This window comes from Lepisosteus oculatus, chromosome 4 (genome assembly GCF_040954835.1).
Source record: "Lepisosteus oculatus isolate fLepOcu1 chromosome 4, fLepOcu1.hap2, whole genome shotgun sequence".
NCBI classification, from domain to species: Eukaryota; Metazoa; Chordata; class Actinopteri; order Semionotiformes; family Lepisosteidae; genus Lepisosteus; species Lepisosteus oculatus.
Window position 1 is genome coordinate 3,647,149 of NC_090699.1, and position 27,813 is coordinate 3,674,961.

The following is a 27,813-nucleotide window of genomic DNA, read 5'->3' on the forward strand; positions in this document are numbered from 1 at the left end:
TTAATGTTAAGTATATCTGATATTCCTTTACAAAAATGATTTTCCATCAAACAGGGCCGTTTCTGTGCTGTGTAAGTGTCTGAAACCATTGTGGAGGGGTTCAAATAGGTTATTTGCAATGAGACGGTTATTTAAATAAATAGCAACAACATGTTCTATCAAGAACTTTTGACATTAAAAGAGGGATTCAGCCTAATGAACTGATAAGATCACTTTATTAGCCCTATACAATTTCTTGCATTAGGAATATGTCTTTTCACAGACCCCAGCTTACACATTAAGTTTATATACTTTGTGAAAAATGATAATGTTTTAACCTTTTCTGCAAATACGCTCGTTATCAGAGTAAACAAAAGTATACTTTTAGAATTTGATTAATAGGTAATATGCAATCGCGTATGTAAAGAAATTAATAACGGTGTAACTATATTCATGTACTGTAACACAAACAGTAGTATAAGACTTTCTATTGATACAGTATGTGTACTTCTGTTTCACTGTTTAGCACATGACTTCGTCTGTGGTGTGATGGCTTAAGTGACTGACTCACAAGGCTGAGGTTGGAGGTATGAGCCCAGCTGTCGCCATGAGTTTTCTTTTAACAAATAAACATTTCTTTGAAAAACTAAAATAGCAAATATTATGGGAACTATATTGACATTTTTTATATTTCTAAGTACATAAGTACTTCCATGGGTGTAGCAGTAGTCCAAGACCGGGTGATCCATCCTGACAGACGAACAGAGTTACAAGCCGGAGCGGGATCTGGCGGAGGGTCGGGGGAATAAAAGGGGGTCACGGGGCCAGACGCTCCCTCATCCCAGACCCAGAAGATCAGGACACCGTGATGAAGCCTGTGCCGCTGAGTCGCTCCTGGACTTCCGGGTGTCCATCTTCCACAGCTGAGCCCAGACTGGCAGGAACGCCTGGCTTGTATAGGGGGCAGGAACCGGAGGCAGGTGCAGGAGATCAACACTAAACTAGGAAGGGCTGGAGCCTCCTTAAGAGGAGGAGTTTACGAGCGTGACAGGGGCTCAACAAGTAAAGGTGAATTTATTCTTTTTGGGAAAACATGACAATTCTGTGTTCTGATCCGAGTTTCAGAGTGAACACAATTCAAGAGAAGGTTTTGGTTTTTCACTTAAAACTTCCACAATTACTGTTAGAAAGTCTCACTAAGGTCTGAGATGTTTGTCATGTGATTTGTCTCTGCTGGGGCTCAGAGTCAGACAGGTTTCTTATTAATGTCAACTTTATCAGTTTGTGTTTGAAGTGCTCCTCAGTGAAGGTTATTATTACGATTACATGTAGTATCAATCAGTGATATTCAATACACCCACATTATCATACAAATGTTTTATAGAATTGCTATTATGCAGCACAATAATTATTTTGTGGGAAACGATTAGTTACATTTTAAACACTCACCTCTCACAGACAGGTCAATAACAGTGTCATCTTCCCAGAAATCAGACAGCACCATGCAAGTGTACTGTCCGTGATCAGAGCGAGTGATGTTTCTCAGTGTTAAAGACACATTGCCTCTGGAGAGCTCATTGGAGAAAAGCTCCACCCTTCCCTTGTAGGCTGGGTCCTGTCTGTCAGAGTTATACCTGCTGTTCTGGTACAAACACACAGGTGTATAATAATCCTTTCTAAACCACCTGATCTCCAGGTCCTCTGCACTCTCTCTGGTTGAGAGGTAACAGGGCAGGACAGCGTCTTCACCAGGGGACACAACTACAGGAGCAGCTGGACCAACAAGCTGTAACACCTCTGGAAGAGAAAGAGCACACAGTCTGCATGAGCCTCCCCCTCTACACAGCTGCTCACAGTGTGAGCTGGTCCAGCACTGTGTCAGGAGCAGCCCCACACTGACCCCAGGAATGTCACTGGTGAGGATTTAGTGATGTTTTGGTTTAACCCACTTGGATTGATTGGAAACCCTCCTGTTGTACTGTCTCATTTTTAAGCAAACATACCAGCTAGTGAGTTAGTTCCTTTAAGGAATGTCAGTAAGTTAATATTTAGGGATGTTATTGTTTCATGGGTTAAGGTTTAAGTGTTTGTCTTTGTTTAAAAGTGTATATAAAGTGTACACTGGAGGTTGTGGGGGTCAGATATGAATACTGAATTCTTGTCAGTCAAATGTATTAAGTGGCCATGTTAAGAACATTAATATTGTTAGTTGTAAGTGGAAATAAGTATAATTATCATATTAAACAGTACAGTACATGTTATGGTATATTTCAATCCTTAAGCTCTGTGAAGTTGCCCCCCTCCCCACAAACAACACAAACATTGAAACCCCCCACATTCATTAGTGCTGCGTTTGTACCGGTTTGTGGTGTTGAAGCAGCATGTGTTCATGCTCAAGATATTGTATAGCGCCTTGTTTTTTCATGAGTGTGACATCACTCAGCCCCCCTACAGCAGGGCAGGAGAAGCAAACCAGCCTCATCTGTTAGTGCTCTGTTTGTGCTAGGTTGTGCCATTGAAAGTAGCTTCCGAGCTGCTTTCGTTCCTGAGATACAGAGTCTTATTTTTCAAGTCACGAGACTGCCTAGACAGCGCCTGCTGTTTGCTTTCTCAGCCAGTCCGGAGGCAGGGGGATGTGAAATGACTTCTGTCTGCAGTATTTTAATACACCACAAGAGCTGCCATTTGAGCCTTTGAGAGGGAACTGTAGCAAACAATTGCATTTTCTGAAAAGGATGTAAGTAGCATGTCATGATACCTCATAGCTGGGTCATCTAAGGAGCTTCTCACTGTATCCTTTTTACATACATATGGATACACAAATAAATATATATTTCTGTCAGCTGAGTTTTTAAAGCCGGGCCTTTCCCCATGGCCCTGGTGCTTCTGAAGTGTTTTTCTGGAAGGCTTCTCTGTCCTGTCCCTGGGGCAGGAGGTTCTTCCCTGACCTGAGGATTGTCTGACTGATTATCTTCACAGTAAAGAGGCTTTGTGTCTGTGCAGCTCTTCTTCATTTGAGAGGAGGGTTAGAAGGAACTTTTTCACACCTTTGGAGGTGAAAATGTGTTCTCTGGGCTATTATGTGAGTTGTATCTGAAGCTCCTGTATTTGATGTGACATCAAAGACAAAGGTTCTTCCCTGACTAATTAGCATTCCTGTACAGCAAAGGGGCTTCATAACAGTGTCTGTGCAGCTCTTCTTCATTTGAGAGGAGGGTTAGACTTGGATGGAACTTCACCTGTGGTGCTGGGTACATTAAAACCCATCCTTCATACATGGATCGTAAAACCAAATCACACACAATTTAAAAAGTCACCAGGCAAGTGTGTTATATATTTTATAAATATTGACATTACCCAATAGGCTTATAAAAGAGGTGAATCATTATAAAGACGCTGGTGAATAAGATGAAGGAGGTGATGAGATATGTTCATAAATCTTAACATCTCCTTTTTCATGGTGAAGAAGGAGACAGAGGGAAACCCTTAGACTTCAGTGGACTAATGGATGCAGGTATGAAGCTGGACAGACAGGCTTAGTCTTCACAGCCAGGAACATGTCCTGATACAGGTGGGAAAAGAACATACAGAGGGGTGATAGGACCCAGGACAATGTGATCGCAGAATTTATACACTGACCAGAAATACATGCAAACAAATACAAAAACTACAATAAAACACACTTTGAAATCCTACAAGATGTGTGTTCTACAATAATACAGGTCTTTAAGAGTATGCTGTCTAGAGCTCACTATTCTACCACTGAGAGACACCACTGAGAGACACAACCAGCTCTGGTTGGAGATGCTAAGAGACCCAAACCAGGATGCTGAATGTAAGGACCGATTCTATTAAACATCTATAAATGGTTTGCAGTGAGTGTTCTTGTACTGTTATTGATGATCATGCCTTTAGCGCTGTGAGTGTTCTTGTGCTGCTATTGATGATCATGGCTTTAGGACTGTGAGTGTTCTTGTATTGATGATTAGGCCATTTCTTTTGTTTTATTAACATTCAAGTGAAGGAAATGATCTTGGTACCACAGGCCTAAGCTGTCAAGTGTAGAGTGGAGCTTAGCCTCTTGAATAGACTTGTCTACAATCACTCAATTCAATTTATTTTTATATAGCGCCTTTGCTATATAAAGGCACAACAAGGTTGCCCCAAGGCACTGTGTCATCAGAGCCCATGAGTAAACATATGTCTGGTCTGGGCTCCTCCAGTCACCTGTCTACAATGTGAGAAGAGCAGGAGGAATGGCTGAGCCTTGAGCAGAGCCAGTGGAGATCGATGTCATTGTGCTGCCCTGCTGGTTGAATCTGACACATTGAGGCCTGTCTGTTAGGAAAGAAATAATCCAGAAAATAAGCTGTGGTTTAACTCTCATGTTAACAGGTTTCCTACATGTTTTCCCATCATGTGGGGTTAAAAACTGAATGACTCTGGTAACACTGAACAGGAATGTTTATTCAGACAGACACTCTGTGCTTATTGAACAGTGATGTGTAAATCAACCATCTGTGTTTGGGGTACGTGTGTGTTTAGGTCTCACCAACAAACAAGTCTTCATGTCTCCACCACTTAGGAAACTGAGGAGGATTGCTTCCCTGTGACTCATTAAAAGTCATAAAGACTGTTTATACTGCTGCTGGCTATTGTGAGGATTACCTGTGGACTGTCATCTGTGTGAGCTGAGAGCTTGAAGGGGACAGTGTGGATATTTGAGACACATGGGAGAGTGTTGTGGCTCTCCGATCACATGAACAACTGGAGCTAAACTTGCAGACAATCCTGGACATTATCATGAACACAGGGGTTTGAAGAAGGGAACAAGGACATGAGGATGAAGGGGAGGAGTGTGGCAGAGACTGAAGGGGTTAAATGGGAAGGTACACCCTCCTCTCCCCTCCACTACTCTCACAGCTGTCTGATCCCTAAGGAACACCCTTGACCAGCTCCATGTCCATGAGGAATTCCAGTGAGCACACAGGAGGAGAGCCTTACTGAGACATGGTTAGTGAAATTCTCTAAGGAGTGAGGAAAGGTATTTAAAAATAAGCTCCTGTCTGCTTGACCAGGACACAGAAAACAGCCTCTGTTACAGTCATATAAAAACATGGCTAATGAAATGAGAGAGTCTCTCTTCACTGTACCTGATACTGAAGCAGAGGACTGGAGGAGAAGCAACAGAGTCACAGAGAGCCACGCTGAACTGTCAGACTTCATACCTGCAATACAGAAACACTGAGATTAGTCGACAGCATACCTGGAATAATGAAAGACTCTGAGTGGGCAGTCTTAATCTCTCATATGAAGAAACACACTGATCAGTCACAATTCATCTCTACAACAGAGAAGAGAAAACACTGTGATTAATAAGAATTCATCTTGGAAATACAGAAACATTCAGGTTGGTCACACTTCAACTCAGAAGTACAGAAATACTCAGACTGGGTCAGGGATAATCACTAAAATATAAAAACATCTTGTCTGATATGAACCGTTTGAAATAGAAAAAAGTCAGATATTTCAAATAAAACCCCTCTAATGTCATTTCACCTTTTAAAAAAATCTCTGATAGATCAATGCTCATCTCTAAAATAAACAGCTACTCATGTCAGATTTCAGTTCTAAGATAAAGACATGTTCTAATGGGCAGCCTTTACTACTGACTTGCAAATGTAACACTTTGGAGGGTAAGATTTCACAGAAACAGACAGTTAGAGAATTATCCAGCTGTAGTGTGGTAGTGAGGGGAGCCTCACTTTTAGCAGATTCACACTCACCTGGTTTTATACTGACGGGATGTTTACAGTGTGAACTACAGTCCAGACTGTTGAGAAAAGTTTTTTTATCTTTCCAGTGTTGAGAGATGTTGTCCAGAGAGACAGAAGCACCATTCAACTACAAGAAAAACAAAGTGAAAGAAAAACTTTCAACCGGAGCCGTGGAATTTATTGTTTGCCTGTTGTCAGAGCAAATGCAGTGAAAATACAGTGAAAACTGATATTTTACATCTTCAGATACACATTAATAATACATCAGTCATGTGAATATCTGTACTGTCTGACTGCGACAGGACAGCACCTAATCCTACAGTACACTGTGCTGTTAACTGGTATGAAAATCACAGGATACTTACAGGCTGGATACTCTGAAAATTGTGGTCTGAACTCCAGTTTCTATTGTTCAGGAAGAAATATATGATTGTCTCAGGCCTTTTTATAATTAGGTGTGAAAAGTGACCTTCACTTCGGAGACTCTCTTTATCACAGTAATGGATTATTTTTGCTTTCAATTTTCACTTTCTGCTGTAACACAGAGAAGCAGGAGGATTATGGGAAACTGGGCAGTGGCTTCAGGCTGTGTTGTTGTGATCATGCAGCTCAAGCACAGATCAGTGTTCAAGAGCCCAGCTCCTCTTGTCTATTGAGTGTGTTCACAAGTACAGGCAGTACTCAAGGCTGTGCTGTGTGATCACAGGTTCAAGTCTGGATCTTTTCCCCTGTGGTGGCACACAGGCTGAGCCCTGTCCAGTGTAGAGTCAGTGGGCTCTCAGCCAGACTCCCAGGTGTTTTCAGTCTCACCTCTCCTGTCTCTGGTGCAGAAGCTCTGTTCTGGGGCTGTGCTGTGTGATCACAGGTTCAAGTCTGGATCATTTCCCCTGTGGTGGCACACAGGCTGAGCCCTGTCCAGTGTAGAGTCAGTGGGCTCTCAGCCAGACTCCCAGGTGTTTTCAGTCTCACCTCTCCTGTCTCTGGTGCTGTGCTGACTGTGACACCAGTGGCTCCAGTGTGGGAGTGTTGGAGGAGTCTGCCTACTCTTCCTCATTACCCTTGTCAGCGCTCACACAGATCATGAAGCCAAGAAACCAGCCATCCAGTCATTGGATATAAATTAAATTGAATATATTGAAAATATGTGGACATTGAGTGTCTTTCAATATCATGAAAATATATATTTAAATCAACCCATAATCCCTTAAATTATACTTGAATTATAATGAAAAATATATTTCCAATAATATATTGTAACAAGCATATTTCCTATTATTCCAAAAATACACTTACATTAGGTATACCAGATTATATTCAGTGTACTGTGTTGTCTCCCAGGTGTGTTTCATTCACTTCCATGTCTTTTTAAACGTGTTTTTCCAGACCAGGAGAAAGAACTCAAGAGTCTTTGAATAAAGTTGAGCCAGACTGAGTTCCCATGTGGGCCTGAAGGGAAGACTAGACAGTCAAAGATTTCACAGCTTGATTCTGGTTCAGAAGATTAACAATGAGCTATTTTCAGAGCTGAAAAGGTACAAGGTAAAAATATTTTAGAAACACAGCACATACGATGGAGCTCAGTAGCAGTGATTCACCCAGAACTGAGCTCTTTTTAATTTCACTTATTTTATTGACACATCCAATGTTATTACAGTAACCAGAAGAATAAAGAAACTTGTTGAAGAAGTAAAGAGGGGAAAAACAGCACTGAATTTCAATCAAAAGAGAGTCTGAAGCAAATCAGGGGACAGGAGAGTATGTGGGAAGAAGAATTGATTAGTGGCCTCCTTCATTTCTCACAGAGTGAACTGTAATAAGTACATTGGTTCATTAGGCTAAAACCCTCTTTTAATTTCAAAAGTTCTTGATTCTCTTGATTCTCTCCAACCTGCTCTTATAGGACCTCCCACAGCTGTGTCTCATCAGAGCGCAGAGGTAAATATCCAACCTGCTCTTATAGGACCTGCCACAGCTGTGTCTCATCAGAGTGTAGACTGCCCTTAGCTCTGACTCACTTCACACTGACAGATTGTAATTACCATTCAGTACACACAAAATCTCAGGATGTACTTTATTTATTTGGTTATTCCTGTGAGGTGTCTTTAATTTTTATCTAGGGCTGTTCTGTTGTTATCTTTCAGTCATTATTGTCCTCCTAGAATAGGGATCTTGTTGCTGTCATAGTGTTACAATGAGGAAGGTGCAGGAACTGTCTGAGGAAGTCTGCTCACTGTACAATCTCAGCTCCACCCCTTCTGCAACATGTGGTTATTGTGGTCTTAGAGACCTGGAACTGAGAGCAGCACTGAGCCCTGAGAGGAGAGGATTGAACACGTCAGCAGCTGACAGGCAGAAGTCATGAAGACAGCTTACTGCTCTCTGCTCACTGTGGAAATGTTTAAACTATACAGTAGGTCACACATGTAATGTTTTTCAAATAATAAAAAAACATTTGAGCAAATTGTCACGCCCTCTGCAGCCAGAGGGCGCTCCTTCTCTGTCCTGTCCCTAGTTTCCGGTCTGTTGTCCTTCCGGTCCCTCTCTTTCCCTTGGGCTATATATTTCCGGGTCTTGCTCTCTGTCCTGGCTCAGCATTGACGTTCGGATGTCCTGAGACCCGCCTAGCACCAGGGCGCCCCACGTCCGCTCCCTGAGGGCATAGGTTTCTATACGGCATTCCTGAACTCTTTGCACTAACAAGCCCGGGCCTTTTTCCCGTCTCGCTGCTACGCATATGGGTCTTTTTCCGCTCTCCTGCTCCCCACGGCTAGTCCCTTTGGACGTCCGTGACACAAATTAAGTAGTACACTTTTGTTTTGCGATTAAGATATTATAAGAAATATAAATGACAAATTTACAATTGTCAGGCAATATCAGATATATTTAACATTAATATATTTTTGTTGATAGTGTTGAACTGAGGATCTTCACTCTGAGCTTCAGTGTTGCTCTTGAGTGGTGTTTCCTCTCTCAGGGAGCTGGGCTGGGCTCTTGTCAGTAACACATGGTACCAGTTTCACTCCACACTTTCCTGTTAATTGTGTGCTTGGAGGTTTTGTACTGTGTGGTTAAAGGTAGATTCACCTGTTGAGAAACCAAAGTTTTCTAGAGCAGTTGGGTATGAGAGTTGATTTTCAGAGAGAGTCATTTGATAAAGTGGAAGACACAATATCTACAACTTCAACTATGTAACAGGGAGTCCTGGTGATTGACAGACTGGCAGGCTAATCAGAGAGCAGAAGACACATGAGTGACAGATGTATTCAGCCGGTTCAGAGCAGAATGATTGGCTGGTCACAGTTCAGTGGGAGGAGCCACTGAGGTGCCTGACACTGATCAGAGTGAAAGCAGACAGAGGGGTGAATCAGAGGAACTTGACTTCTGTCATTTTGAATTGACACTCCAGGAGTATCAGACGAGCTGGTAGGGGACAATATTATATGCATTAATTAGCTGTTTATTATACAGCAGACACTTCATTGCAAGGTTCTGGGAATGAGGGAACTACAGAGCTGCTCTGGCCTAGTGTATTTCTGCTTCCAGCTTCTTGGGTTTCATAAACTTTGAAAAATACTTCTCAATGACCAAAGAGAAAACTATGTAAGCAATTGTTTTTTGTTGTGATGTTGTAAGTAAACAGCATTCATTAACAAGAGGCATCTAGATCATTCAGATTACATTTAAGGGGTTAGTTGTGGGCGGGAAAGACAAACAGATATAAAGCAGTGACAGAAGAAGGCAGAGAGCAGGTTGTGAGTTGAGCTCAGGTGACTGTACACATCACACAGCGACTTGAAGTTTGTAACTGATGTAGAGACAGCAGGGCCCTGCTAACGAAGACACTCCTGCTCAGTGCAGGGCAGAGAAGAGTGGAGGTCAAGAGATCAACAGGAAGTTGTATAGAGCTCAGTGAGAGGTGACAGCTGGTGCTGAACCTACAGACTGACAGGGAGAGCCTGAGGGCTCATCTAGACTAGGCTTCTGTATCTCTACGCCTCTGATACACCAGACTTCATGTCTTGCATTGTGTAACAGGATTACAAGTCTAACTGATGTGACGTTGTAAAGTTAAAGTTCCAGGAGAGCTCTCTCTGATGCCGATAACTCTGGTTTTCATGTGAAATGAGTAATGAATACATTTTTTTTAATTCTCAAAGGAATATGCTGTTGATATTGAATTAAATAGTGATCTCATTGCAAATAAACTCTTTGAACCCCTCCAAACTGGTTTAAGACAATTACATAAGTATAACAATCAGACAATTCTAAAATAATGATGAGAAGACTCACCAGCAGACATACAGACTTCAAACTTGCTGAGCTGATATGAAACACTGCAGCGATGGAACAAGTTAGGAACAGCAGATGGATCAGACAATCTGGGCAGCTCCTGTCAGAGAGGAACAGTATGTGTCACTGAGGACCCTGCACCTTCACGAGCTGTTATGGTAGCTTGATTCTTATGAGAGAGTAGTTCTTTCTGACAAATAAAAGCACTTAATCACTTGCACATGTTCCAATATTAACTTCCTTATTCTTTACTCACTCCAGGGTAGTTTAGCCAGGTGCTTTCAGTGCTGATCTTGCTGAAAGATGATTGTTGTCCTGGTTTTAAATATATGTTTCTTCCAGTATTTGCCTGTGCTTTACTCTGTCATTTTTCCTTCAATCCTTATGAGCTCTACAGTCACTGCTAAGAAGCAGCCCCAAAGCATGATGCTGCCTCCACCCTGCTTGCCTGCAGAGACAGAGCTGACAGGAGATCTGCTGTGCTGAGTCTGTGTCAGACGTACTGTAACACTCAGCATTTACACAAGGAAGTTGCAATCAGGTCTAATCTAACACCTTCTGCCATGTTTGTTTCTTGGAATCACTGAGGTGCTTCATGAAAGCTCCATGCAGGATTTTAGACAGTGTCTGGAATATTGTTGAGCCACAGACAACATCCTCCAATCTCAGCCACTGTCCTCTAACTCCTCCAGTGTCTGTTGTCCTCACCGTGTGCTCCTTGTCTCTGAGCTCAGTGTGGAGGGACAGTCTGATCCAGACAGTGTCTGGTTCTCTTCTCTATCTGATTGATCCACTTCACCTCAAAGAGATGCTTAGACTTTGAAATGGTTTTACATTCCTTTCCTGATCTTTTTTTCTCATTTTGACACCTAACATATGGTCACATTCTGAAAACAAAACTAAGACTACACAATCCTGTGTCCCGTTGTGGTCTTCCTTTGTCTCACTAGCTCTCACTAACTATTTACTTCAGTCTTAATTAATCATCGGTCATATTCAGTCATATTCAACCTGAATAACACAGTGTCTCTCAGTTCTCTATCCTCAATTTCGACTCTTTCACTCTTCACCAGCACCACTCTTCTCTTTCCCAGCAGATCTTTATATACGGCAGCTGCTTTGCTGTTCAGAGACACCCCTCAGTCTGCTGATGTTCAGAACCAGGGAACACTTGGGACCACCCTGTGCCATCAGGACTCCTCTCTCTCAGCTGTGGGGGACAGGTACACTCTACCTCACCCAGAGACGCTCCACTCCTCCAGGTGCTGACGCTCCTTGGCATCACACTTCATCACCATTGATCCTGGCAAAGGAACCAGCACACAGCCCCCCTGTCCAGCACCTGTGAGCCCCTTCTGTTCTCAAGCACCCCTCAAGTGCAGAGCCCACAGGCCTGTAAACCTGTCTCATCATCACTAGAGAGAAGACCTCTCTACTGGAGCCTCTACTGGAGATCTCGCACACACTCCGTCCAGACTGGACTCTGGACAAATCTCTTTTCTCCCAGGAGGTCTTATTTAGTCAGGAGGAGGCTAATTCTACACACATCTTATCCTGACAGCTCCTTTCCCTCAGCTGGAGTCTCACTCCCTCAAAGTACCAAAGAGATCTTCAGACCAGCTCTGCCTCATTCCACAGGTTTACCCATTAACAGGCAGTCATCCTGGTACATGACCAAATCACAGGACCTAACAAAACTACATCTCAGACCTCGCAGTCAGGTAATCAGGAGCTGAACCTTTCTGTGAGGCCCCTTTAAGAGAGAGAAGAGCCACATCTTGCAGCTTGTGGACAAGGAGAGCTGGGGTGTCCCAGACCTCCTGCACTCTTGAACACTGATCTGTGCTCGAGCTGCATGATCACAACAACACACCCTGAAGCCACTGCCCAGTTTCCCAGAATCCTCCTGCCGCTCTGTAAGTGAAAGTGAAAATAGTCCTTTACTGCGATAAAGAGGGTGTCAGAAGTAAAGTGAGCAGGTCGCTTTTCAAATCTAATGAGAAAAAGGCATCAGACAATCTTATTTTCTTTCTGAACAATAGAAAGTGGAGCTCAGACCGGTATGATCAGAGTATCCAGCCTGTAAGTATCCTGTCATTCTCACACCAGTTAACAGCACAGTGTGCTGTAGGGTGAGGCCTGTCCTGTAGCAGTCAGACCGTACAGATATTCACACGACTGATTAAGTATTAATGTGTATCTGAAGGTGTATAATATCACAGTTTTCACTGTATTTTCACTGTAATTATTAATGTGAATCTGAAGGTCTGGATATCACTGTTTTCCCTAAATTTTCACCGTATTGGATCTAACAGGCAAACAGTAAATTTCATGGCTCCTGCTGAAGGTTTTTCTTTCACTTTGTGTTTCCTGTAGTCGAATGGCGTTTCTCTCTCTCAGAACAACATCTCTCAACACTGCAAAGACAAAAAACTTCACTCTGCATCTGGACTGTAATTAATACTGTAAACATCCTGTTAGTATAAAAACAGGTGAGTGTAAATCTGCTTTGTTATTGTCTAACTGTATAAGAAGACAAGAAACATTATATATTTCTGAACCTTATAGGTTTAATTTAGTAAAATGTGCTTAGTACTGCAGAGATCAATGACAATGTATGTATAGAAAAAGGTGAGTGTGAATCTGGTATGTTATTGTCCATCTGTAAAGGGAGACAGGAAACCTGCTCTATTTCCACACATTGTATTGTCAAATAAAGTGCTGTTCCTTTCTTTATAGTGCATGGGTAGAGTCAGAGTAGTAGCTGCTGTGTGCTGGAGTGACAGTGAGATCAGTCAGGTACAGCAGTGTGTGAGTGAACAGTCAGGTCAGGACTGAAGCTGCTGTGTGCTGGAGTGACAGTGATATCAGTCAGGTACAGCAGTGTGTGAGTGAACAGTCAGGTCAGGACTGAAGCTGCTGTGTGCTGGAGTGACAGTGAGATCAAGTTGGTTACAGCAGTGTGTGAGTGAACAGTCAGGTTAGGACTGAAGCTGCTGTGTGCTGGAGTGACAGTGAGATCAGTCAGGTACAGCAGTGTGTGAGTGAACAGTCAGGTCAGGACTGAAGCTGCTGTGTGCTGGAGTGACAGTGAGATCAGTCAGGTACAGCAGTGTGTGGGTGAACAGTCAGGTCAGGACTGAAGCTGCTGTGTGCTGGAGTGACAGTGAGATCAGTCAGGTACAGCAGTGTGTGAGTGAACAGTCAGGTCAGGACTGAAGCTGCTGTGTGCTGGAGTGACAGTGAGATCAGGTTGGTTACAGCAGTGTGTGAGTGAACAGTCAGGTTAGGACTGAAGCTGCTGTGTGCTGGAGTGACAGTGAGATCAGTCAGGTACAGCAGTGTGTGAGTGAACAGTCAGGTCAGGACTGAAGCTGCTGTGTGCTGGAGTGACAGTGAGATCAGTCAGGTACAGCAGTGTGTGAGTGAACAGTCAGGTCAGGACTGAAGCTGCTGTGTGCTGGAGTGACAGTGAGATCAGTCAGGTACAGCAGTGTGTGAGTGAACAGTCAGGTCAGGACTGAAGCTGCTGTGTGCTGGAGTGACAGTGAGATCAGTCAGGTACAGCAGTGTGTGAGTGAACAGTCAGGTTCTGGAGTGACAGTGAGCAACAAAAAGATGCAAACTTAAAGACTAGGAAAATATTTATAAATATTAAATATCACACAAAACTTACAACAGTTACTGTAAAGGCACCGTTTTATAAGCACACTTGTATTCTTAGCCTGAGGATTCCAGAGTATTGGAAACCAGAATTTCCTAATATGAATAAGACAGAAAGCTCTCAATAATAATACAAACTCCCTGGGTCTAAGTATGATTAGTTAGAGGTTACTGGTACCTCTCATAGCTCAGCGACATCCTCTCCTTTCTTCATCCTGTCCCTCTTCTTCCTCCTGTACATCAATACCTGTGCTCCCTCAATACTGAATACTTATCGTAAAGTTTATAAAGTTTATTAACATCGATGGGTTGGTTTCAAACAAATACAAATACAAAAACGAGATGAGGAAATTACATTTCTAATTGAGATATAAAGTTTGATCAATCAGAGTGTTTCATTATTTCAGAGATGAAGCCTGACCAATCAAAGTGGTTTCCTAGGCTCTGCTGGTTTTCTGTTATTCTGCTGCTTCTCCTGCAGTCCTGCGTTTCAAAATCAGGTGAGAACAGATTCAAAATCTTCTGTTTTTTTAAATATCATGATTACAATCCAGTTCCTAAAATAATCACTGACAAAAAATCAAGATGCACTTATCACTCCAAATTTTAATTTCATTGATGATAATTATTATTATCAGCATCAGTTGCTTAGCAGACACCCTTATCTAGGATCACTAACACATACTACAGTGCACATGAGATCCACATTTAGTGAATATGCTCATGTACACACTGTGTTAGTGCAATGCATGTCAAGGACAAGCACAAGTGGAAACGCAATGCAAGACCTGTGCTAGAAAGACTGATGAGATTTAAACCAGTACAGAGACAGTATACAGTGTGGACACCAAGCAGCAGTGAAAACGTTCTGGTTCAGATCTACAATGACCTAGAGCAATAGGGAACTCACACCACCAGCTTGAGAGACAAGGAAACTTATTTACTGAAGAATGTCTGGTGGAACAGGAGCTGGAGAGAGGAGATGTGGGGAGTTTTAAGACAAGAGCAGAGTGGATGAGACACCAGTAGGGTTTGAATGTGTGGCCAGAGGGAGCCAGTGGACAGACTGCAGTGGGATTAACACAGCAAAGAGGAAGAGGAGAGACAGCAGAGCTGCAGACAGTCCAGTGAAGATGAAGGTAAACTAGTCTGAGAGAGAGACCTCCAGGGCCAGGACTGGGAGTTGTGTGGAACAGTTAGTGAAAAAGGAGCAGAATTGAGGAATGCTGATCCAGGCGGGAAAGTGCCAGAGAAGGGAATAGGAGAAGGAGGGATCAAGAGATATGCTGAGGTCCTGGGCAGAGGAAGAGGAGGGAGAGGGCAGAGACAGAGTCGAGGGGAAGAGATGGAGAGATTCACACAGGGGAAACAGAAAGAGAAGGAAAGGTCAGACTCTGAGAGCTGAATGTATGAGGGTAGAGTGCCCTCAGGAGGAGACAGCTGAGACTGGAGGAGACCTGAATACTAGAGGGGGAAAGGAGAGGTTTGGTGGAGCATCCTCAGTCTAAAAGTGATGTAAAGAGCTACAGGAAGAGATGAGTGGACACAGGGACACAGGAAGGGGGTACAGAGAGAGAACAGTGGGGGACCCAGGAGAGGGCCATGAGGGACAAACAGGAAGAGAGAACAGGAGCAGAGCTTCGCCAGGTGACTTAATAGGTTGAACCTATTCTCCCAAATCAAGCTTTTTTCATTATAATGGTTCACTTAATATATAACAGCAGAATTGTTTTTCTTCTTTTATTAGTGAGAGCTTGAGTGATTAGTGTTTGAAAGTGTTGGTTTGATTGTCTCTGGTGAGAAATTACTGTACCTGGCTTTTCTGAGGACACACTGGACTGTCCCTTCGTCACCTCTCTTTAAGATTCTGTGATGTGAAGAAGATCAGACACTCATATCCTTCTCAGTGACATGTGGAATTGAATCAGAGAGGAGACTCTGGGATTGGGCTTCTGCATGCAATGGGAACAATAATCATTAACACAGTACAGTACCAAATGGTTACTGAGCTGTTTTATTTAAGGAATTAGCGTGTATGAATGTTATGGGGTGGTGTGGTGGCTCTGTGGCTCAGAACCTGTGTCTGTGGCTGGAAGGCTGCTGGTTTGAATCCCACAGCTGGTAGAAAATTCCTACTCCATTGGGTCCCTGAGCAAGGCCCTTAACCCCCAACTGCTCCAGGAGTGCTGTATAAATGTCAGACCCTGTGCTCTGACCCCAAGCTTCTCTCCCTGTCTGTGTGTCTCATGGAGAGCAAGTTGGGGTATGCAAAAAGACAAATTCCTAACACAAGAAATTGTATATGGCCAATAAAGATCTTATCTTATCATACTATGACTAAGGTCCATAGAGTAAGAGAACTGGTCTTGATGTAGCCAGTCTGAGACCTGAATTCAGCAACTCAGCACAAACAGTAAGGGCATACTGGGTAGTCACAGCAGATTGTAGAAAGAGCTGGTATTATTGAGACTTTACACCTCTGGCCTCTCAAAACCAATCACTGTGTGTGGCTTATTGAACAATGATATGGGTTTGCGTGGGCAGGATACAGACTTATACCTTGCGTTTTCTAATGAAATTTCCTGTATAGCAGTTTGATTGAATGTCTGAAAAGTCTGAAACCGTTTTCTTTCTCTTTTAGAGTTTCAGGTTGTTGTTTCAACTGATCATGTTGTTGCTGTAGCTGGTGAAGAAACTGTTCTGCCCTGTTACCTCCTTCCTGAAATCAGTGCTGTGGATCTACAGATCATGTGGATTAGAGACAATTACGTTGCCCCTGTGTGTTTGTTTGAGTTTGGCTTCTATAACTTTCAAACACAGGACCTCTCCTACAGAGGCAGGACTGAGCTTTTCCTAGAGGAGCTCCTATTTGGCAATGTGTCTCTAAAGTTGAGAGGAGTGCGCGGCTCTGACCATGGACGGTACAGATGCATGGTAAAGTCTGAACAATGGGATGATGATGCTGTTATTGACCTGGCAGTGAGAGGTGAGTGTGACAGATTGATATCCTGTCCAGGGTGTTGTACCCTGTGCTTCCTGGTTGCTAAAGCCCTTTTAGACAAAGTGTATTTTCTGATCATTGAGGAAGCTTTAGTTTCTCGTTGTTTATTTACTGTATTTTCCTCACTGAACCTTCTTGAAATGTACCATTTGATAAACAGAGTTATAAATTAAACATATAAATTCATTTATACATTTTATGTTGGCTTATCTGTCTTTGATTACATTATGTTTATTGAGAACCAGCAGAGTGCTGACAAAGATGTTTCTAGTTGTCCTCCATCATACTTCTCACTCTCAGAAATCTCTTGTGTTGAACCCATAGCCCTGGGCTCCCAGCCCTCAGTGTCTCTCCACTCCCCTGGAGGAGATCAGGCCCAGCTGCTGTGCAGATCAGAGGGCTGGTTCCCTCAACCTGCAGTGATCTGGACAGACAGGGATGGAAACGAGGTGCCATCACAGCCCCCCACAGTGGACACGGACAGTCAGGGGCTCCTCAGTGTCAGCAGCTACATCCCAGTCAAACAGGAGTCCAACATCTTCTCCTGCCTGGTGAGAAGCACACAGCCCAAGGCAGACTGGGAATCTCAGCTGCACATACCCAGTGAGTACAGAGCTTACCTTAATCATTACAGTAAGTAGACTATTAAATATAACAAATGATTTTGTAAAAGTCTAAAACAAACTTCACAGACAGATTATTGAAACAAACAATTGAGAATGAATTCCCCTTATAATAAAAACATTTATATGTAATGATGCTGTTGTCATTAAGTCTAAATGATTAAACCATTATGGGATTTATTGTTATAAAAACATTAAGAAGGATATATCAGTTTCTAGGATGTAACTCTTTAGTTCCATGAGATTTTCTTTTACCATGTCGTTGCAGTAAAGCAGGAGTCACTCTTTCAGTCAAAGGCTTGCTATGCACATGTTACGTTCCACATCCCTCCTCTAGAGGGCGCTCCTACCCCTTTCGGTTATGATTAATTTCTATTATTTCCTGGTGCGTCCTGTTTGCTTTTTGGTTAAAAGCCCAGCATCTCTGCAGTTCTGGGCTCAGTATTGGAAGATGGACGCCACAAGGCTTGCCTATTTTCCGGGTTCTCCGAAGGCAGGCCTTTTCCCTGGTGTCCTGACCGCCTGGGATGCAGACCCATTATGTTTTTAGTTCCTGTTCCTGTTCTTGTGCCGGTTCCGACCCGGTTCCCCCTTTTAACCGTTTGTCTTGGATGGATCTCCCGGCTCTTGGATTATAGACTGCGCCCTGACTTCTCTTTTGGATTTCTTTGGACTTGGTTGCTACTTCATTTCCCCCGAGCACCTGCTCACTACGGTCACCTCCCCCTGTCTGTCCACCCATCCTAACCGTGTCTTTTAGGGATTATACCGTCTGCATAGGGTCTTTAATAACGCACTCCACGGGAGTCAGAACCGGCTCTATTGACAGCACACAGGAGAGTCTCAAGGGAAATTCTGTGATTCTTGAGCTCTCTCTGCCTGTTTATTTTGGATCACATACAATTTCAATATGTTCCGTTTTTTCTCTGGTAACACCTACTGATGATTATCTTTCTCATATACTGTAATTCTTGACATAAATTCTAAAAGATCAAACTTTACCTGTCAGTCCATTCAGAGAGATCCCCTCTTTACGGTATACAGATTTTGTCTTGTGTATACCAGCAATATAGAAAGCAAACAATATTTAGTTTTGAATACAGTTTAGGAAAAACAAATCTCCATAAAATACCTCCAGAATTCTCCCTCACGTGTCACTGACACTCTCGTTGTGATTTATTTGCTGCTACATTTTCTTACCCATCTTGCCCATATTATTCTCAGTTTAACCAAAGAAGAGCACTGTGACTATTTAAATTCTCCAGGTGTCATTACTGGATCTTTGCCTCTCAACAGCAGAGCTCTGTACTTCAGTCTGGCTCCATTGTGACATCGTCACATCAGCTGGAGTGATTCAGCATCTGGGCTCAACCAGTCTCCCTGACTGAGACACTTCAACTGGCGACAGTCCTATGGCTCCCTGTCTAGAGAGAGATTTCTGCTCCACACTGTAGTCTTTTGTGCTGGTGGCTCACTTGGCTCACACAGATCTCTCTGCTGATTTTGTGGTCTGCAGCTCCTGATAACTAAACTGCATGTTTATCCATCAAATCTGTTTCGCAGGCAGATGTAGTCAAACACTGAGTTGGTCTCACATGACTGTTTAATGACCTTTGACCAGTCTTAAAGTGGTCAGTGATAAGGAAGACCTGACAGCCATCTGTGTGGGTTGGACACCTGTGTAATATGAATGTCATTTTATAAGAAGAACACCTGTGCAATATTGTCAATTTTAATATTATTCTGTTTTTTAATCATTTAAGATGTACTTATGCATTAGTTGTGGTTTGTCAGATTGTGATGTTATTTGTAGGTTGTGAATTATTTTACAAGACATAATGATCCAGGCTTCCTGGTTGACATGTGTATAGAGAACTGAGACCTGACACACATGGACCCTAACAGAATAATACTACCCAGTGCAGAGTGACACCACAACCATACAAATAAAGAGAGTCATACCAGCACGACAGTACGAATAGAGGAGCAGTGGAGTATCACTCACACTCATACAAAATGTACAATACTACTCTAGGCAGTAGAAACATGAAAAAGTGAGTGATTCTAAAACGATATTTCCCAGAAGAGTATGATATTGCATGGGGTCTATTTAGGGTTGAATCAGTGTGCAGCTATACATCAATTCTACAGTATCTGTACATCGTATTATAGATTTAACAAAAATATTTCTTCACGCTGACCGTAACAAACCCTACTAGTTGTGTGTCAGTGTCTGTGTGATAATATCCCTGTCCTGTTTTCCAGGAGACTATTTCTCTGCTCCCTCTGGATGGATGGTGACTCTCTTCCTAACAGCAGCTGTTACTGTAGCAGCATCAGTACTTCTGGTGATCCAGTGGAGAAGAATGGACAGTATGTGCTCATTATATATAGACATGTGTGTCTGAATGTCTGTGTCAGGAAGGATTTAAAATTCCTCTGTGTATGAGCAGATCAGGACACTCCTCTTGATAACAACTGACAATTTATAATGCAGCCAGTAGGAACTAAAAAAATGAAAATGTTTAGCTCATTAGCCAGAGCATCTTCTAGTCTTGATAGAGAACTACCCTCCAGGAGAGTTACAGATGCAGCCATCTATAATACACATGAAACCCTGAGATAAACTCACTACATTATACCAGTGAGCCACAATCAGCCCTTCGCTGCTCAAGACAGATCAATAGGTGGAACTTGCGAAAGCAGCTTCATTTAATCTGTTCTTCCTCCTTAGCCTAATGATCACATGTCTTGAAACTACAATATGTTGTAGCGATTCTCTGTAGTTTCCCTCTGCAGGAGGACGAGAGAGGCAGGAGACTGGGAGTGCAGTGAACTGGCCTCTTGTCCTTGTTAGGGACACAGGCGTGCTGGACACTCAGATAGGACAGGAAGGAAGAAGGTAAAGAGGGAGAGAGTGATGGCCAGAGAGACAGAGAGAGGAAACTGGACTCTGTTTATAGAGAGAGGAGAGAGCAAGCTGGACGATGAAGGTCAGGTGCTCAGGCTCCAGGGACGTTACAATTGCTATAAATTACAGTACAATCTGTTCTTAAACCCTCTGTGTATACTATATTTTTAATAAGCAACATGTAAAATAAAATTAACTTTTTTTTTATGACTATTTATACACAATCTCTAATAATTCTGTGTACTCTATGAAATGAAAAATATTTCTGTTAGTGTTACACAATATTGTGAAACACTGTACAGTAGTTTGTGCAGAGTTGTGTGTAATCATTGTATTTCATGAGATTATTTATTGCTACTGTACAGTATGATTAATGCAGAAAGGCACTAACAGGTAAATAAAAATTAAAATTTTAATATTAGAATAAGCTTTGACAACCACACACAGCTGCAGTAGTTTAAGGATTCACTTTACAGAGTAGTGCAGTCCTCTGATTCCAGAGTATCTATCTTTGTCACCATAGTCAAGCCCATTCAAAGACCCCCAACCCTTCCTGTCTATTTCACCCCGATGGCAGTGACTGTCCCTCAGTCTGGAACAGTGTATTCATGAGCTCTGTGTTCATTGGTCAAACATGATCATGTGACAGTAAGGGGTGGGGACCCTTAAAGAGGAAATCACAGATGAATGGTAGAGAGTGTCAGACCTGCTAATCTATCACAGAAATCACAGATGTACTGGAGAGAGTGACAGAACTTTCCAATCTATCAGAGAGAACTGAAGTAAGAGGGGTCAGTTCTGTGGAAGTTTACAACAGAAAGGGTTGAATAAGATCTGTGGATCAATTACTGTTAAACGTATGGCTAGACAGGCAGAACAACCTGCCAGGATTCTGTCTCTTATGTTCTTTTGTTCAGTGAAATATAGAATATGTGTAATAGAAAACATGGCTAATGTATTTTTCCAGCTTCTGCAGCCCTGATGCTGTGTCACTGACTGTCCTGTCTGTGTTTCTTACAGGGAAGGAGAAACTCAATGGTGAGTAAATCAGTCAGACTCTCTGTACTGTGTCCTGTAGTGATTTCAGCAGGAGCTCCTCTGTAAATGATCATGCATCAGTGTTCTAACTGAATTGTATGTTATTATGATACAAGGTCAACGTAGAACAACTTGTTTATTAACACTATAATTGACAGTTTATTTATGGAAGGAGCTATTAACTGCCAATTTGAAATTGAAAACTTAAACCAATTTGAGTGTCATCAGACACCAGAGCTCTGATGGTCTAAATCATGTCTTATTATTCCAGCCATTCCTGTCATCCTCGCAGAACTGGGTAAGTGATCTTCTGTGTCTGTGAGATCACAGATCCACCAGTACAAACACTAATGAATTATATTTGAGTGCACTGTTGTTCTGCAGTTTACTGTACTCTACTGTAATGAACTATATTGCACTGAAGTGAATCCTTCTTTTATTTTCATCAGTAATACACACAGGTATTTGATCAGTTGTGAAGATTAACAAAAGATTTATAAAAGCAATAGAAGCTACAGAGAAATAGAGAAAGTTCTCTACAATAATGTAAATATGGAGATCTTAGTTTTGACTCCCTCTCAGTTTGGTCCCAATGCACATTTTCAAAGTTAATATTTTAATGAAAACTTTAGTTTTAGACCACTTGCATGGGTGAAAAAAACTAACTGGCAGCAGAAACTATAAAGTAATAAATGCTGCTTGTATGAATATCAGTCTTCTTTGCCCTCTTCTAATGTGTCAAAGACACTCTGAAAAGGCTCGTTTCAGACTGACAACAGGCCATCAGCCCCCTGTCCTGAGTGAACAGCCTGTATCTTGACACTGTGGGGGTCCTGCCTGTGTCCTGCTGTTACACACAGTGTCTGTAGAGCTGGAACAACACAGCTGCTCTGACTGTTTGTGTTGGGCCAGCTGGGCCCCTGTCTGTGTCAGACTGATACTGTCTGTGTGTCAGTCTTCCTGGATCAGGCCTGGTGTGGAGATGTGCTCACCATGGAGTGTGACTGGTCATTTCTCACTGTCCAGCTGATGTCCAGAGATCAGGCAGTGTGACCAGTGAGCAGGACATATCTGTGCCTCTGTCAGTGATACTGGTCACTGTGGGGACGGGTCACTTAGACATTGATACTGGTCACTGTGGGTACAGGACCCTTAGTCTGTGTGAGAGCAGCCCACAATTTCACTCATCTGACTGAACAATGAACAGAATTCAGTATCAATGGATGGTTATTTAAATATGAAATATCCCACAGTGCTGGAGACTGCAGACTGTGTTTATTTCTTATCTCTCTCAATGGCTCAAGCACCAGACTCCAGGGTGTCCTGTGATGTGTCTGTGTGTCTTATTGCCTTGTGCTGCTCAGTCCTATTGAGTGAGACTCCAGTCTTACAGCCACTGCTGCTCACACTCACTGACACTCTGACCCACACTGCAGTGGAGACTGGGGATCCTGAAATGAACTGACTGCAGACTGTAGGATAAACTTTGGTATAATAACAGGTAAGAAGCAATAATGGTCTTTAATACAATAAAGATCTACTCTCTCTCTCTGCAGATGCTGTGAAGCGAGCTCCTATCCCTAAATCACGTATGTACACTGTATGAAACTCTGCTGACTGACGGCACTGATTTTACTGACATTATATTACCGGTGGGTGACTGGGATTAACAGAGTCTGTGTCTCTGTGTTCCAGTGTGTGACTGAGATTAACAGTGACTGTGTCTCTGTGTTTCAGTGTGTGACTGTGATTAACAGTGTGTGTATCTCTGTGTTCCAGTGTGTGTCTGTGTTTCACAGTGTCTGTATCTCTGAGTTCCAGTGTGTGACTGTGATTAACAGTGTCTGTATCTCTGAGCTCCAGCGTGTGACTGTGATTAACAGTGTCTGTATCTTTGTGTTTCAGTGTGTGACTGTGATTAACAGTGTCTGTATCTCTGCGTTCCAGTGTGTGTCTGTGATTAACAGTGTCTGTATCTCTGTTTCAGAATGGCAGTGGCTGTGCAGTTCTGCAGGTAGGTCTGTTTCCTGTTGAAGATACAGACACAGTACTGCTATTGAGCATTAATATTAATGAGCATTGATTCCTGGTGAGAAATGCACTAATAAAAAAGACAGGAGAATGAGAATCAGTGTAAAGTGAGATTCACTGCAGGTTCACATCATATTCCTGTGGAAAACCTCTTCTCCTTCCACAGTGATCATGTTGTCATTCAGCCAGTGAAATCATGTCTGTGCTGGACTGACTGAGCTATAAAATCATCCAACCTAAATCAAAACCTTTTTATTATGAGAAGCTCACAGTCTGTAGGAGACTACATGTCATGGGTACGAATCATGAGTCCTACACAGTGGAGCATTTTAATAAACAGAGATGACAAAAATCCGTTATTACAATATTTACACACTGATGGTAAGAACACGATTTCACTGCTGACTTCATGATCCTACATAATAAGAATGTGTCCCCGTCACTGTACTGGGGCTTGCAGGGTGAGCGCCCCCTACTGGCCCCACTTACACCTCTTCCAGCAGCAGCCTCAGCTCTCCCAGGAGTCTCCCCTCCAGGTACTGGCCAGGCTCACACTGCTGGGTCTCAGTGGGCTGCTGGTTGTGAGCTGTTTTCACACTGGTGTTCGATCTCCTTTAGAGATATTAGACATAAATCTAGCAAACAACACAGCCTGATAACCAACACACTGTCACACTATAAACTATATCTTTACATGACCTTTGCCCTGTTCACCTGTCTGGGGTATAACCCCAGTATTGTCTGTGCTGGACACAGTGTCCCCCAGGACACTACAGCTCAGTACTGACCCTCTCCTTTCTTCTGTACAGGTGAAGGCAGCCCCATCCCTGACCTGCGTAAGTCCACTGTGTGTAAAGTCACAGCTCCTGCTGGGCTCCAGCTCTCTCCCTGTCAGTGTGTGTGGAGGACAGAGGGGTATTTAAACTGGGGAACTGGGGCCAGGGAGCTCCCTAAAGGGCAATTCTGTTGGATCAGGAAGACCTGGGCAACAGGAAAAATATATCATAAAAATAACACATCACAAAGTCCACTATTAAATACTTCGATATTACTAATGTATTTTTTCAATTCTTAAAACATGAGCAATAAAGAGGAGGTTTCACACTGGTTTCAGTGTGAATGAAGCTGAGCTCCTGATTTTTAATACTGATACTGTATGTCTGAAGTTCTCTTGTAATTTTAACTTTTAGTCTCTTGAAATAAACCAGTTCAAGAGAGCATTAGTGGTCTGTGAATTTCATTACCTCTGACCCCCTGAATTTTGGTACTTTGAGGTTCATAATGAAAACTGTAGTGACAACTCTGTCTCGATTATGGAGCCCAGTGTGTGACTGTGATTTACAGTGTCTGTGTCTCTCTGCTCCACTGTGTGACTGTGATTAACAGTGTCTGTATCTCTGTGTTCCAGTGTGTGTCTGTGATTAACAGTGTCTGTGTCTCTGTGCTCCAGTGTGTGACTGTGATTAACCGTGTCTGTATCTCTGTGTTTCAGTGTGTGACTGTGATTAACAGTGTCTGTATCTTTGTGTTCCAGTGTGTGTCTGTGATTAACAGTGTCTGTGTCTCTGTGCTCCAGTGTGTGACTGTGATTAACAGTGTCTGTATCTCTGTGTTCCAGTGTGTGTCTGTGATTAACAGTGTCTGTGTCTCTGTGCTCCAGTGTGTGACTGTGATTAACCGTGTCTGTATCTCTGTGTTTCAGAATGGCAGTGGCTGTGCAGTGCTGCAGGTAGGTCTGTCTCCTCCTGATGATAGAGATGCTGTTTTAAGCCCTGGTGTCTGGGGTTATTGAGTTCTTGAGTCCAGAATGTCTCTTTAGTGTGAGATGATCATTCCTGGTGTGTAAACAGAAGGAGATGTATTTCAATCTCATGTTTCTGTAACATCCTACATGTGGGCTGTGAAGATCAATCAAAGTTTCATGGTGGGAATTTCTATCTCTATCCTGTATTTCAGTCTAATGGCCAGTATGAGTCTCTCCTGGGGGGGCTGACAGTGTAGAAAACTCATTTTCCCTGAAGGCCGTGTGCTCTGGTCTCTGCCCACTCCTGAATGAGGGTCTACAGGCTGAATGTGGCAGAGCCAGTGACCCTGGATTTGGGAATAACTGTGGAATATCAGGAGGAATCAGGAGCAGAGCCAGTCTCATAATAACAGGCCATTCAAATCCTGAGGAGAAACACTGTTAAAGGATGGTATAATGACAGTACTCTTCCCCTGCAGTTTCACAGACACACAGCCTCTTGTGAGAGGCAGCAGTGGGACTCTGGTACAGGGGCTCCTCTGGGGCCTGTAGGCCTCTCTCTTGTCTGAGAAATGGCTGCTTCTCTTCACATGTCAACCAGGCTGATGGGTCAGCAGGAAGAAACATTATAAAATCACCTTTTCTTCTTCTGTTTCCCTCTTTCCTCTGGCTGTGTTAATATTGTATTTTCAGGAGCTGAACCTCTTTAACCCCCAGCTCCTCGAAGGTCATTTTATCCTGGAGTGTTTGTGTCCTGAACATCTTGCAATATCTTGGACAGGATAGAGAGTCCAGGCCTGGTTCAGGGTCTGAAATCAAGGGACCACCTGGACATCAAGTCTGAAACATCAGATGTATATATATCTTACTCAGTACACACGCTAGGAAGAAATATCCGCCCCCCCAAAAAAACATTTAATTTCTTCAAAAGTGATGTAGCACATGTATATACCTATTTTTCTAGGCCATGTCCAATCTATTTATATTTATATATTTTACACTAGATGGGCTCTTTTATACAGCCTTTCTATTATCCAGGAGTAAAAAAATAAGAGCTGATAAGAATCTCTTTGATCTTCACTAGATTGACAGGCAGACAAGCAAAAGGGGAGTATTTACTCAGTATTAAATATCAAGAGTTCATACCTACCTATTTAGTATCAGGAGAGTATTAAGTCAGTATTCATTAGTCATGCGAATAAAGCTTCTTGAATTGAATCGATTAAAACCCCCATTCGCTCTGGACATGTATAAGCTCCGCCCCCCATCTGTCAGTGGTCAGCGCTCACTGATTGACAGCTGGAGTCTCCTATCAGAGAGGCGGACAGTGAGCGCGAGCAGTCTGAAGTCAGTATGAGCGCCTCTGTTTCTCTCGTTTTTCTCTCCGGGTTTTCTGGATGTGTTATTTCTGCTTTAAATTGAATACTTTGGATATTTCTTCAGATTTTCAAAGTAAGTGTGAAGGCTTTTCTTATATTTTAGTAAGGCTTTGCTTTCTCTATGATATATATATATATTTTTCTGTAACAAACGAGCATTCATCAATTTCCCTACGGGATTAATAAAGTCTGTCTATCTATTATGCGGTCGGTCCTGTGTTTATTAATAATGTCATTTAAAAAAATAAAGTTTCATCGCTGTGAAAACAAGTGTTTAATGTTTGTATTTAGAGGATACTGGGGATCACTTCCATGTGTAACACTAGTGAAACAGTGAAGAAGATGTCGTTTCTCTGGAAGGGAAGAGCAGTCATTAGTAATTGACTGGTGTTTCTCTCTCGGTGTGTTTGGGGACAAAGACATTTCACAGTCTGATGGAGTTGAGTTGGACTGTGATCGGCAGGAGCCTGTTGTGATGTTTGTGTTTTATTCCCCAGCTGCTGTGACTCTGGACCCTGATACAGCTCACTGTGGGCTCAGCCTGTCTGAGGATGGGAAGAGAATGAGACTGGGAGAGGAAGAACAGGATCTCTCTGACAATCCTCACAGATTTGATCACAGGAATTGTGTCGTTAGCAGGGAGGCCTTCACCTCAGGGAGACACTACTGGGAGGTGGAGGTGAATCGATACTGGAGAATAGGAGTGACCAGAGAGTCTGCAGAGAGGAAAGGAAAGTTCAGCTTCTCTCCCCAGCAGGGTTACTGGTGTCTGAAATATAACCCTGGTTTCTCTGCTCTCACTGACCCTGTGACCCGTCTCCCCCGCAGTCTGAAGCCCAGGAAGCTGGGGGTGTGTGTGGATATTGAGGAGAGGAAGGTCTCCTTTTACACAGTGGAGTCCAGAGCTCATGTCTACACTTTCACTGACATGGTCTTCACTCAGGGGGAGAAGATCTATCCTGTCTTCTGGACCTGGGATCAATATAAAGCCCTTGAGCTGCTGCCTGCTGTCAGTGTGGAGATTAAACCCGTCACTGACTCATGAACACAGGCTGACTCTCTCCCAGCTCTCTGTCCACTGCTCATACTTGGAGACGGGTTTACTGACGGGTAGTGAGATGAGGTCAGAAATATAATAGTAATTTCAAAAATGATGATGTTGTGTCGTGTTTAATTTTTTAATAACATGTACGAGAGAGGGCAAGATAACGCGCTACCAGCCTGCTGTACTCCTGACTTGTAAATATCTTTGGAAACCCTGCTGTTTTTTTTTCTAATTTTTGAGAAAATAAACTTTTAAAAAACTTTTAAAAATACCCGGCTCCTCTTAGACAGGGTTACATCAGCATGTTCAGTATTGTGCATTTTATTGCTTAT

The 27,813-nt window shown here is 42.8% G+C and overlaps 2 protein-coding genes and 1 long non-coding RNA gene across 4 annotated transcripts in view; 1 reads left to right on the forward strand and 2 right to left on the reverse strand.

Annotated features, from left to right (window-relative positions):
- LOC107076098 (butyrophilin subfamily 1 member A1-like) overlaps positions 1–27,813 on the reverse strand; it is a 244,514-nt gene that overhangs the window by 72,288 nt on the left and 144,413 nt on the right. The window lies entirely within an intron of this gene.
- LOC138238074 (uncharacterized) lies at positions 1,694–6,325 on the reverse strand. Its single transcript, XR_011189259.1, has 4 exons — positions 6,122–6,325; positions 5,766–5,883; positions 5,246–5,323; positions 1,694–1,776 (listed from the first exon to the last, which is right to left on the reverse strand). It is a non-coding gene; the product is annotated as an uncharacterized lncRNA (long non-coding RNA).
- LOC138238057 (butyrophilin subfamily 1 member A1-like) overlaps positions 11,967–27,813 on the forward strand; it is a 51,723-nt gene continuing 35,876 nt past the window's right edge. Inside the window, exons 1-13 of one of the 2 annotated variants that reach the window (XM_069187886.1) lie at positions 11,967–12,128; positions 12,423–12,538; positions 14,117–14,209; positions 16,351–16,695; positions 17,035–17,313; positions 19,599–19,706; positions 21,265–21,282; positions 21,554–21,580; positions 22,839–22,871; positions 23,270–23,296; positions 24,123–24,149; positions 25,016–25,042; positions 26,934–27,781. In XM_069187886.1, coding sequence (XP_069043987.1) covers positions 14,119–14,209; positions 16,351–16,695; positions 17,035–17,313; positions 19,599–19,706; positions 21,265–21,282; positions 21,554–21,580; positions 22,839–22,871; positions 23,270–23,296; positions 24,123–24,149; positions 25,016–25,042; positions 26,934–27,481 — 1,530 coding nt within the window. In that variant the 5' untranslated portion in view covers positions 11,967–12,128; positions 12,423–12,538; positions 14,117–14,118 and the 3' untranslated portion in view covers positions 27,482–27,781. Of the gene's footprint in view, positions 12,129–12,422; positions 12,539–14,116; positions 14,210–16,350; positions 16,696–17,034; positions 17,314–19,598; positions 19,707–21,264; positions 21,283–21,553; positions 21,581–22,838; positions 22,872–23,269; positions 23,297–24,122; positions 24,150–25,015; positions 25,043–26,933; positions 27,782–27,813 lie in introns of those variants that run through there. The other variant, XM_069187887.1, reaches the window with a different exon arrangement.